General features: G+C 32.8%; 3 protein-coding genes across 10 annotated transcripts in view; 1 reads left to right on the plus strand and 2 right to left on the minus strand.

Annotated features, from left to right (window-relative positions):
• The window catches only part of LOC110993521 (four and a half LIM domains protein 2), a 123,110-nt gene extending 120,483 nt beyond the window's left edge, over positions 1 to 2,627 (plus strand). For all 8 annotated transcript variants that reach the window (XM_045632458.1, XM_022259811.2, XM_022259815.2 and 5 more), the window contains 2 exons: positions 648 to 834; positions 1,084 to 2,627. In XM_045632458.1, coding sequence (XP_045488414.1) covers positions 648 to 834; positions 1,084 to 1,241 — 345 coding nt within the window. In that variant the 3' untranslated portion in view covers positions 1,242 to 2,627. The remainder of the gene's footprint in view (positions 1 to 647; positions 835 to 1,083) is intronic.
• Positions 2,628 to 2,807: 180 nt separating this feature from the next.
• On the minus strand, positions 2,808 to 6,485 carry LOC110993513 (uracil phosphoribosyltransferase homolog). The gene is made up of 4 exons (XM_022259800.2): positions 6,275 to 6,485; positions 5,933 to 6,125; positions 5,292 to 5,459; positions 2,808 to 4,667 (listed from the first exon to the last, which is right to left on the minus strand). The coding sequence occupies exons 1-4, from the start codon at positions 6,400 to 6,402 to the stop codon at positions 4,485 to 4,487; spliced, it is 672 nt and encodes a 223-aa protein (XP_022115492.1). The 5' UTR covers positions 6,403 to 6,485; the 3' UTR covers positions 2,808 to 4,484.
• Positions 6,486 to 6,962: 477 nt separating this feature from the next.
• The window catches only part of LOC110993512 (elongation of very long chain fatty acids protein 6), a 37,387-nt gene continuing 30,785 nt past the window's right edge, over positions 6,963 to 13,564 (minus strand). The window contains exons 3-4 of the mRNA XM_022259799.2: positions 12,976 to 13,197; positions 6,963 to 11,241 (exon numbers count right to left, since the gene is read on the minus strand). Of these exons, the coding sequence (XP_022115491.1) occupies positions 10,887 to 11,241; positions 12,976 to 13,197 (577 nt within the window). The 3' untranslated portion in view covers positions 6,963 to 10,886. The remainder of the gene's footprint in view (positions 11,242 to 12,975; positions 13,198 to 13,564) is intronic.

Here is a 13,564-nt window from a genome sequence, read left to right on the forward strand (position 1 = left end):
AAAAATAATAATATAGACATGTATTGTCCATGAGCGACGACATGTCGGCACCTCGTCTGCCTCCTGTAACATAACAAAATAATATTAATAATAACTTAATTATATAAGTCTCTGGTAAAATATAATATTAAATAGTATATAAGTAGGTTAGCTTTAAAGTATATTCATTAATAAAATGGGTACAAGCAGTCCGTTGCAATTACCCAAACAATGGCAAAGAATCTTTACAAAAATTGCCACCATTCTTTAAGTGCTAAGGTGCCTTCTTTAAATTGCAAATTCTACTAAAAAACTATCTATAAACTTGTAATATATTACTTTTCTGATAGGTTCAAAAGGTGTCCAAAAATATCGCTTTTAACAGTCGCTCGAACGGTGAGGAAACTAACATGCCTCAGAACCAAAAATTTGACGGCGTGTTTCAGGCACAGGAGGCTGATCACCTACTCGCCTATTAGATTGACAAATGATCATGAACTAGATACAAACTCCTCTGATTTTTATTCATTTATAAGTTAGGCCAGCAGTTGTGGCATTTTTTATTTTATGTGCAGAATACCGTTGTTTATTAGAAATGATCACAGAACAGATGCAGAAATCTGAGGCCCAGACAAAAGCACCCGTGTTATAATGTCATCCTGTTTCAGATCATAACGCAAGGTGGCGTGACCTACAAGAACGAGCCATGGCACCGCGAGTGTTTCACCTGCACCAACTGTGACACTTCTTTGGCCGGACAGCGCTTCACTTCAAAGGAAGAGAAACCATACTGCGCTGAGTGCTTTGGAGAACTCTTCGCTAAGCGATGCACATCTTGCACCAAGCCTATCACTGGTAAGCCTTTTATGATACAAGTCTGCCTTACAGAAGCACTCCATGTTCCAAAGGTTAAAGTAGTAGCCAAAAGGTTTGCGCTAATTCTTTTAATTTTTTCTATTGTTATGGTCTGCAAAATACTTCACGTTGATATGAATCGTTACTGAAGGAATGATGAGACTGCTTATGCTTGATGATACGAATTAGTTCTACTTTTTTCAAGAGATCTGTGGCAATATTTATTCTATTTTTGTACATAAATTTCAGGCATTGGCGGCACCCGATTCATCTCCTTCGAGGACCGACACTGGCACAACGATTGCTTCATCTGCGCACAATGCAAGACCTCTCTCGTGGGCAAGGGCTTCATCACCGACGGACCTGACATAATCTGCCCAGAGTGCGCCAAACAGAAGCTCATGTAAATACTACAACCACTCGCGCTAACGATAGACGACCAACGACCGGGATACTAATGCATGCATTCAAATCTACTGAATTTATCTATGTATGGCACAGACCACAATCAATTGTGTATTGTATTCGATACTGATTTTTTTATGTAAATAGCACAAACAACTAAAATAAGATACGCAACTGTGCTACATTCGGTATTTAAATTTATCTTAAGTTAGCACAGTTTTCACAAGCTGTTCAAAATTGTATTCATATATTCGAATTTATCTATGGCTGACATAGAGAACCAATATGAAATTAATTACTGTGCTATATTCGATATTTGAATTTATCTATGGTTACCATAGAGTTTGCTATTTGAACGAATGAAAATCACAGATCCGATTGCACAATACTAACTTCACGCGGGAATTGGCGAACTCTTCCTTCAGCCTGTTCGAATGTGTGCCGTGTGGTACTAACAAAAACTGATGTGTTTTTGTGGTTGTGCAGCGACAATACCGTCCTGCCCCTAGTCGCTAACGCACGAGAGTGGATCGCGTCCGATTCGAGACCTATACCCGGCGACTTCTTTGATCTGACTAAAACCGGCTTCCGTAAGGTCAACCCTAAGTCTCGTTACGCGAAATGATCATATTTTTATACAAAACCCTCCAAAAATCACAAAAAAAGTGGATGCACAAAAGTATTTTTGCTTTTTATTTAAGATGTTTATATATTTTGATTGTTTAACTTGTTAACATTGTATTTATCGAACATATGCTAATCGCCGTATTATTTCGCTTTGGCTGTCGTATTTAGTCCTTTAGGTACCTAAGTTGATACCTAGTGCAATTCACACGATGCCTTAATAACATATCTAAGTCAATTTGAGGGATATTTTGTGTTGTTATTGTAATGATTTATCAACACAATTATACATCTCGTGCTAAGTATGTAGTTTTCGAGTTTTTATTACTAGAATATAAGAAATAGTGCTTGTCGTTGTTTATGCGTAAGTTTGATCGTCAAAGTAATACGATTTAAGTATTTATTTATCGGGTGATGTGCGATCATCGCCAGAATAGCTTCCTAACACTAAATTGTTGACAATGTCTAGTTTTTACTAATAAAATAATATTTTTGTTCTCGAATAGGAGTCGTGTTAAATGTAAATGTTAATCTATTTTTACATATTTTTCTAGTTTAGTGTAAGATAACATCCAAGAATTGAGACCATGAAAGTCAGGGGGAACACTTTTTAAGAGTTAATTGTTAAGGGATAAATTATTCATGTTGATGAAAGATTATATTTATGTGTAAACATTTTGCTTAACTGTGTGATCTGATCTAATATTCTTGTATTTATCTACCCATAGATTGTATTATATAATAAATTAAATTATCAAAAGTAACTGTATTGTTTGTTATTATTTATCCCAAACATTGTACATATATTTGTCCTGATGTATCCCTCCCAGTAGTCCTCCAATATTTAGAAAGAAATTTTAATCTCTATATACTTTTATAAGTACAAAGGCAGGTGACTCCTGCAACTGTAGTAGTAGTTGACAGTTAATAAATAAAATAGACAATAATAATACACTTTAATATTTATTTTCTTAAAAAAAAAGATGTAACTACATTTATAAATTAAATTAACATAACATATTTCTTATATATTATTAGTTACAGTTGTAATGTTCTACTAAACACAAATTCATGTTAGAAAGAGCCGTAGAAAAGTTCAAATACACACAACTCAAAATATTTCTGTCATTATTATTGATCATTAGACTATTTTCGGTATAGTTATAATGTGGTATATAGATTAGTAAAAGGTATTGAATTTATCTAGTTATACCTCTTTAGCTGTAGGTAGGGTTACCACCCAAGCTTTAACTTACGAATTATTTTATACATTACGTAGGTATACATTTGAGACATTGGTTTATACCACTGTCCCCACGTCCCAGGCTGCAATTCGAAAATCGACTCGCCGTTTTTCATTATCTTTTGGAAATTAACTGTTTCGTAAAAAAATCTTAACGTTGTCTTCCATAACATATAATTTAAGTTTTTTAAGTGAACGACTAAATTTTCAATATAAAAATTATTCTATTACATAGAGATTATGGCGGTGAAAAGGTTAAGAAACAGTGGTTTAAACCCTTTTGGAATATTGATCTATATAAGCCACTCTATACTAAGTCAGTGACACCAACATTTTATTTCAATGAAGGTATCTTAATATCAGAGATCTCATTTCATCGGAAGCAAATTTTTAAGATAGCTCCATTATTCGGAGTTAAATACAAACTCTCAATTATATTTGAATACATTAGTTTTTATATTTTATTAGAATAATACATTTTATACATAAAACAGTCCATAGATTGACCCGTCAAACAATTTAATTATACGTATACAATTTATTTACAATACTTGATTAGGTCTTTAAAGCGACAAATAACAATATAATAGCTTTATATATGAAACTTTATATTGATTACATTCTTCTATTATCATCAGATAGTTCTCAAAATGCGATAGTTAGTGATCAAAGAGAGTTAGAACACCTTAATACAATATGAGACACGTAATAGATAATGTTTTAGAAGTGTTTTATTTTTTTAGTACAAAATTCATACATAGTATATATATATACACTTTATTTATCGTAATGACATGATTTTAGAAATAATCTAAATACCTGACAACTACTGGGATCTTAGCCAAAAATACTTATGACCACAAGACATTAACATTCAAGCAATTATATTGCGATAGAAAGCAACAAACAATACATGAACTACATCATAATATAGGTCCATTTTGTTTGTTTGCATCAGTAAAACTAAAAAGTAAGTAGAAAGTTATACAAACTGTGACTTAAAATTAGGAACTTTTATTTTCTAAATCTAATTTAAGATGGTATAAACACGAATAAGGTTATCACTGTGGCAAATGTTTTGTTTTCTTTCTAAATGACAACAACAAGCAATGGCGTATAAATTTTAAGTACGCTGAGAATTTTTCATTTGAATTAAACATGAGTGTTAAATATTTTGTTCTGTAATTTTCTACCCCTATAGGTTCGTATAGTAATGGAATGAAATCACTTATGACGTCACTTGATTAGTATAAGAGCTGCTGAATAATTCACAAAAACAATGAAGAATTGAAAACAATCCCTATTTATTAAAACACAAAACATTTGCCCAATAGTCGCCATATTAATCGCAAAAAGTTTATACCTCTTCGTCCTCATATCAGTCAGTTCCAAAGTATTTCATACCAAAATGGTTTGGGGCAACGGGGTGCAATTCGGAGGTGAGTATCTTCATCTTTGGGACGTAATCGACCACTGCTTGAGCTGCTGCAGGCGTACAGAAGAGATTCGAAAGTATTATACGTTCTTCTTTCACACCGTGCTGTGTTAAGACGTTTACTGCCTGAAATATATTTTAATATTTAAGTCTTTTCTCGTAGAAGAATAACATTTGGTCAAATAAAATGCCCTCAAAGGTCGGCCGCCGCGGACGGTTAGCAACTTATTTAAGGTAACCTGTTTCATCCAGTCCCATTTAATTTATTTAAAACTGCATATCAGAAATACAAAATATTATATACATTATAGTTGTTGTTTTTCTTACTCAACAATAACCGATTCTGTGTGCCTATGGGCAAAGAGCTCCACCATCATACTTCATTTTTCCTTACCATATACCAATCTTATCTTCTTATGGTATGTCCAGCCCATTTCAATTCTAAACATCAGCAAACCCTATTTTATTTCTTAAATTATTCTTGTTACTTATTATTTACAATCCCATCCCTTACAAAATAATATGTAGATATATTATGCCAAATGTTATAGATTTTTGTCATTTTCTCATTGAGTTTCTTTGAAGCTTCTGAATATTTATATGAAAGATGACCTGGTGATATTTGTGTCAAAAGTGAATACAACACTTTTGATACAGACCAAATAGATCTTCATGCTATAGCTATGAAACACAAAGCCATTAATTTATATATATTTAGGTAAAATATGTGAATTTATAAAAAAACCAGACCTGTTTAACAGTGTTGCCAGTAGACATTATAGGATACATAAGGAGCACCTGTCTTCGAGCTATATCCTCTGGAAACTTGGCATAAACAACATGAGCTTCATGAGTATCATTATCACTTTCTACCAAGATTTTACCTATTCGAATTGATCTACAGCAATCACGTAAGCCCTGCAAGAAAAAGATTATTATCTATTAATTAGTAATGCAGTAGAAGATAATATTGTCTTTGGTGTACATTTAAGAATCCTTGTTTTATAGGTTCAATAAAAAATAGTTATTTCTCTATTTCCACAGGGATGTGATATTGTGATATCTATGTAATAATCAGATCAAGTCAAAGTTTCTTTTTATGACTTATTTCTGAAAGATATAGACAAACCTTTAATCACCACAAATGTAGTCATGTGCAAGACTTTATACCTAATTGCTGCCTGTGATCAATAATCTAAATGTGTTTATACAATTAAGTACACATGCATTAATTTTTTTTAGATCCCAGTTACCTACATCAGGGTTAAGCTCTTTGACAACAAAATTAACACAAACACAGCTGTTGCACATTTTACACAAATATTGATTGATTAAAAAACTATATTATTTACTAATATTTACACTTACTCATTAATAAAACATCAACACACCTGTTCCATAGCTTCCCCAGATCTCACAATTGAGACTCCACAATTTCCTGAACCATACTTTAGTCCCTTGTAAAGTGCTCCAGTGGGTGTCACTACTTCACAATCAGTAAATGGCAATTTGTTGAGGCTTTCTTCAATCACTAATCGTATCAAACGATCAGCATAAAATTTAAAGTCACTTCGGGTCGTGTTCCTTTAATTTTAAGATACCATACTTGAAACAGTGCTTCCAAACATAATAATGTTTCCTACTAGGGCGACAAAACAATGTGAAAGGAATTAGGATTTAATAGTAAAAAAAGAGGGCAAGAAGTTATTAATAATTAAACAAGATAACCTTACTTGTCACGTAGTATTGTTTGCAATTCCTTAATGTTATCGTTAGGTGGTAATAGTGTTAAACTGTCACCAAATTGTTCCTTTACGTCGTTTACATCCCACTGCCTTATATCCATATCCACCAAATCCATATTAAGGCTGGATTTAAATAATGTTTTGACGAAGAAAACTATGAATATGCGAAAAATACGAAAAATAATCGGAAATGTCAATAATTTGGCCGACCCATATGTTTATGACATTTCATAATAGTATTATGTCAATGTCCAATTTTAAATATTGATATCGCAGATTAAATAAACTGTACATAAACTAATGAAAAAATATATCCATATTTTTCTTATTGAACTTTCCTATAAAAATGTAAAGCAGACAGTAGTTTATGATGAACCTTAACGCTTAAGACCTAAGATTAATAAAGAACTATGTTCTTTGAAAAAAAAAACAGCAGTAAGCAGCTTCAGAAAGCCAAAGATCGGATCGGATTACGAATAGCAGGCACAAGCAGATAAATATGTATCATTAAGATTGGTCGTAAGATTTTAGACGGGCCGCAGCCCGCAAGCCAATTGTTGTCTTATCATGGTAAACCACATGTTTTAAGTCTTCGTTATTATTGCTGATAGTTTTATCACGGTATCTCTCCATAGATGTAGTAGAAATAGGTATAGGATAATAAAAATACGCAAAATATGACGCATTAACGCTTTATTTGCCCACAAAATACAAATTAATAATTGCATGTTGTCTGTTTCCAATCCATTAATATTAAACATACTTATTGTGATAATACAGTCGGCTTTTATTTTTGACCACAAAACATCCCACAAAAATATATTCTCAATTATGTACTGTGATAATTGTTAATTTGTTCTAGCTACGAGCTAGGCTTAACTATTTCATGTAAATGCAACTATTTAAATGCCAAATGCGTATGAAACACAATATGTATGTAATCAAATAGTTAAAACATTTGATTTTATAATATATTCAAGCCGTCCTCAACCATTTACTAGTCTATACCATTGTTAAATGCTACGTTTATTTTCTTACACTCACAACCATGATACATTCATAATTTCTTTGCATATTGTGTCTCTTCGTATATTGTAAAAATAAATATTAATGTATAAAGGCGTTTAATGGTTAATAAAATGCAAAACATGGATTTTATACAAAACATTGTCTATGGTAACTCTCTCTAACAGGGAAGCTTATTTAAATATGTATATCACTTTACTATAAACAATTAGTACTCAACAGTTTGCATTTACATGATAATAGTATCAGCATAAGATTAAAAATATGTTATGGAATATTTACAATTCGGGAAAACATTTTAAAACTTCATAAAGCTTCTATATCTAAAAAGTGACAAGCACCAAATTTTCAAGTGCCGTGGAACATTCGCCTTATAAAAACAATAAAAGTACAAAATAAAAATCGCACAATTCCCGCAAAAACCCTTGTAATACCTACTTATCACTGAAAACTATAATTTCATATTGTGCAGGGAAATAAAATAAACAAAAAACTATGTAAACTGTTTTACAAAGCGTATAAAAATTAACAACAATAAATAACAGTTCAGAAATATACTGGCAGATGTGTAAGCATTGCCATCCTGCTTATTATATATGGGAATAAGCAAGACAGACAATCATAGCTCAACTTTGACCGGTCCAAGATCACCACAATCTGTGTAATTTGTTGTTATAGCTTGCCGCCATACAAAGTGTAAATTTAAATTATATCTTGACCCTTAGCACAAACACAATACGTTCGTACAAAATAATATAATCAGAAAACCTTATGGATTGTTGAAGATCCCCGTGCTTCTTTGGAACTAAATCGGAAGCACCAACTATATTTTTAGTATAATTTCTAAATATGCATCGTTGGGTACTAATTTCTAGAACTATCGCATAGTTCGTGCTAAGTTTCTTAGATAGTTTTATAATAAATAAAATATTAGGATAAAAAGCAGTTTTTAATAATTTCCTATTAATCAAAACCATTTAAGTGATTGCAAGTGTATAAATGTTACACTAAGCAAAGTCCTTAAGGATATCACGCTATCTTCTAACTAAACTATGCAGAGCTGATTCCACCGATCTACTCTACAACTTGATTACTTTTTTAAAACCTTGAAGAGTTTGACAACTCTACGTCACTGTCAAATGTATAAAAAATTTCGTACGTCACATAATGCGTCATCGGCGCTACCGATATTGACAGAACTACAAATTCTGTATCCATCGCTAAGAAATTGAAGTCACTAGACCTGAAATATCAGGTCAACAACAAAAATAATAATTTTTCATACAAATATATGACGCAAAGTATCAAGTGTTACCAGATCGGCACAATCATAAAATCCCAAGCATATTATTAACTACAAATTTGTAAAATTCGTAAATGCTTTAAAATTATACTTTGTTTTTCTATGGCATTATGTACTCGTGAGGTTAAAATAAAATCTACGAAAATATTAAGATGAAACCCGTCCTTGACACAAGAAATCTATGAAGTATGTTCGGTTAATCACACACGCTTATATTTGTATTGCCATATTCCATCCTTATCTTTACCATAAAGAAAATCTCTCCAACGATGTCTCTACAAATGTTCCTTTGAACCATATTTCAAAATAAACCTTTCATATAGATTACCGGAAATTTTCGAGATTCTAAATTTTCTATGTCGACTTTTAACTGGAAAAATTTGTTTTTAACGCTAAAACTAAGCTTTGTACAATGTTTGGCTAAAGCAAACCACGAGCCATTTCTTTATGCATTCATCTCCAATCAAACTATAAAAGGTTCAAAAATTTGTACCTTGACAAGCGGTATTAGACAAAAGTCCCTTTTGCAATTAAATTTAAACCTTATTGCCATGCAATAAAATACATTTAAGAACTCCGATTATTTCCGCTACCTGAATGCCTGTTATACAAGCATAATAAATTATTAGCGAAATCGCCTCTCGTCTAAATTTCGCCTTATATTAATGCAAAATATTGATTATTTTTAGTGAACTTGGATTTTTTCAATATCTGTGGTAAGAAACGCGAGTCAACGTGAAATCTCAAATCTGTCAAGCTGACAATGAATTTGACACCTGTCAAGTTGAGACCGTTGACACATATTGCTTCATAATTTTAAATACTTCCGATTGCGAATTGATTTTAGACGATTTATGGCGAAGCAAATTATAACCTATACAGGCGATACAAATAAATTAAAAAACTCACTCAATAAATACAATAACAACTTGAACGCTTTGCAAAAGCCGATACAAAAAAATTGCATTGAACTTGAATTTGTATATCACCGTCCTAATCCGAATCTAGTCTAGTCTATATCTACTCGCAAAAAGTAATGTTACAAAAAACGAGTCGTTAATCGTAACATTTAGATTTTGCTTTATTCCCGTTTTAACTGCACCTCTAATAGTTATTGGAAACGAGAACGTTGCCGTTAAAATTTATTAGAAGCGTTCACAAATTGGTCAGAGAACTGGGATTTGTTTTTGACGTCTCTGACCACGGAGTTTAGTCAAGATGCCTTAACAGTAGTGTATGTAGAAAATCGAAAACGATTTGTATGAAAATTTGTCGACACGAATTTAGTTTTCTACTTTCTGCATACACTACTGTTAAGGCATCTTGACTTAACCCCAAATCCTTAAAGACGCCGCCATTTTGTAACAAAGTAGACTGTTCGACCCAGCGAAAAATCCAGCGTGGAATGTAATGGCGGTCGTCCTGAATCGACGCCGATTTTAGTTAATTTCAGGTTTTTATCAAAGGAAATGGTAACTTTTATTATTAAAATCGTTATTAAATTGATGTAAGATAGTGCTAGAGTTTGGTTTGGCACATGGTGAAATGGGATTGGTTTATATCAAGAGGCAACTTACTCGTTAGGAGCTAGGTTTTTTATAGGACAGACTAACACTTAAATCACATTTACCCGCTCTGTCTACTACCACAGACTACAAAGTTCTATCTAAAGTAGTTCTTTATATTATTCTAGTTTAGATCTACCACAGCATGATAGATTTTTAATCTATGTATACACAATACCTAAAATGTTCTCAATTGTTGAGACAATATTATAGAACATTAAACCCGGATAGTGATTTAAATCATAACATATGTTAACATACGATAAAGTGAAAACGTGCAGAAAACACGATAAGTCCACTCCTAGGTCAAATACGATTAAGATTGCTGTCATCTGTTTCCGTCGTGAAGCAAATTGAATCGTCCATTTCGCTTTAATAATCAAAAACATTAGATGACGCTAACATGAATGTTATCTGTGTATTGTTTTTTCTTTTTCTTTCAAACCAGTTCTTTTTAGTTAATTTAAAATTAGAACGCGGGTTATATGATTCATTCATTAATAGCAATGGAAAATCGATCTTTGACTCGTTAATTTTTAAAACTTTTGATTTTAAATCGTGGAGTTTAATGTTTAGAGTTTTAAAAAGCCTTTTAGCGGGTAAATATGTCTAGAAAAATTTGGCAATACAGAGAACGTGTTAAGGCTAAAGCGATAAAAACCTGAGATCACCCGACGGCTCGACCTAATTAAAATCACAGATTGGACTAGTGTACAACACCATTTCTTTGTCTGGGGTATCCATTGAACTCCTTTTTGGGCGGCGCCGTGATTTCCGGCTCGATCTTTGCTTTCTTCCCCGGTTTGGGCGAAAGGTAGGCCTTGTAGAAGAACCTGGCGAACAGGACGAAGTACGAGAAATACATGGCCATAGATAATTTTATGTTGATTTGACTGATCCCACAGAAACGCTGCGGAGCTGTGGCCATGTAATTGTGGGCCCAGATGTTGATAGCGCAGCCGACTATCATCTGCGTGAGCTGGAGGAAGGTGATGGTCATCGCGAAGAACTTCGGCGGGTACTTGCCCATACTTACTAACGCGTAGTAGGAGTACATCACGCTGAAAAGATGGATGATCTGGTTAATTCATAATTTACGTTACTCTCGCAAAGGAAGAGCGCACAGGAAATAGTTATTTTCCATGTCCTGCTAGGCTATTTGGAAAGTGAATAGTTATGGTAAATTACTCTAATTTTAATGTTATAACACTGTTACGTCAATATAGTTCGATGGCAATCTTGATACTAATGAATAAACTAAATGAGAATAAATCAAATAATGCATAGCATAATCAAAATTAAATAAGTTATCCTAATCGCCACGCCGCGCCGGCCATCTTCCTACACAGACGCTAACCAAATTATGTAAGAGCGGGCTTTAACCGCGGGATTTTATCTAAGTATGTAATTGAATTAAAAAATAATAAATATCGTATCCTATAATTCAACTGGAAAACTCTTATTAAAAACGGAATACCATATAAATTTCTCGATAGAAAAAAAACACGAAGTGACATCTAAATTTAGTTTTTATTCAATCATGGCGAGTATTTGGTCGTGTCACTAGCGATATTATTTTAATAAAAATCATTTGCTTTCACTTCATTTTTGCTTCCCGATGTATCTTCCGTCTGACGCAGACTTCAGGCACACCTTTATTTCAATAGACAGCAGGAAGGCGGGCGAAAGCAAACTTTGCTAGCGTAATGCACGATCTTAAGACTTACGATTAACCAATTAAAATTAATTTCAAATTTACGACAAAGCCAATCGATTATGATCCTTAAATGTAGAAATATTGGAGCTAGAATCTATTTTATTCCTTGAGTTTTTTTTATCTTTTTTAAAGTAGAGTAGAGCCATTAATAAATCATATTAATAAAATTATTTCTGTAATTTATATTTGTTTTGTTGGCTCTGAAGCTGAATCGAAGTTGTTTTACATACCGGAACCTTTCAGTTCGAAATATCTTTTAGTTCGTTTGAATTTGAATCAATCGTTTTGAACGGGTCGAACGAACTAGATCTTTTAGTCAATGGCTCAGTATTGATACAGATCTTTCAGATCGAGCGAACGACACATGAATACTTTAGGATAGGAACATGTTACATCTGAGGTAATTATCTTATTTCCTATTTTTACAGGGAACTAATAATAATACAATATAATATCGCAAGTTTAGGATCGCGCAAAACAGAAATTAGACATGTTTTCACTTGAAAGTTGACTACCGAAGATGGCAATTAAATTACGTGTATCAAACATATATTTAATAATTATATGCACTATATCTATATCTAGTATTAACAATACAATACCTAATTATTATAATTACATTTTATAATAATTAGGTATTGTATTGTAAATTATATATGTATATTACAATAGGGAAAAAGTTGTTAATTTTATTGTTATAATTTTAATTACATATAATTTTCTAGAATTAACATTGCATATTTATGGAAATATTTATCTACTTTTTGTTAACAAAAAAGTTACTGTATTTAAGTTAGAGCTTACAGCCTGTAAGCTACGAAGCGCTTTTAAAACTTGTTCGTACTGTGAAAAAATACATCATGAGGAAACGTGCCTTAGACCCAAAAATAGTGATCACGAAACAGATATAGAAATCTAGACCCAGATCTAAAGGGTTATAACTCGGTTTTTTACATATTAAACTAATTCGAATTTTAAAAATAGAGCACAAAGATGCACTCGAATTCTTGTCTATTACAAAAAAGGTAGCGACGAATCAAAAACCTCCTTTTTAAATTAAATGTAATAATGTACTAACCTGTGAACGAAATAGTTCATAGTGACGAACCAACGGGCGGATGAGGTGTACTCGGTGAAGGAGAACCAGGTGTATAGCAGGACTGTGATGTGGTGGTACCAGTGGAGGAAGATCAGGGGCTTCTTCCTCAGCACAATGAAGACTGTGTCACCGAGTTCTGGTACTTTTGAGAGGACGAACATCGTCGTCCAAAAACCGGATACTTTGTCTAGCTCGATAAAGCTGAAATGAATTACATCATTATAAGTATTATATTATATACACTTTATTTACACGGTATTTATCCGAACAACTGTGAACACTATCCATGGTAAATTCGGTAGAGGACCGGCCGAGGGATCAAGGCGCTCGTAAAGTGACATCGACAATTCGAATCGCTCTTCGTTGAATTAATATTTTACTGGCGAAACTCACCGTCTATGAACAGTTTATATATTACAGAAAATACGCGGCAAAACCGTGCCAACAAAGATGTTTCTAAGCATGACTTTTGTGATCGACAGTTGTCTGTTGAATTTCAAGAGAAGAATCGAATTCTACCCAACAGACTGATTTTAATTAATTACAATCTTTCCCCGCTATCGGTTTT

This window comes from Pieris rapae, chromosome 19, assembly GCF_905147795.1.
Source record: "Pieris rapae chromosome 19, ilPieRapa1.1, whole genome shotgun sequence".
In the NCBI taxonomy this organism is placed as follows: domain Eukaryota; kingdom Metazoa; phylum Arthropoda; class Insecta; order Lepidoptera; family Pieridae; genus Pieris; species Pieris rapae.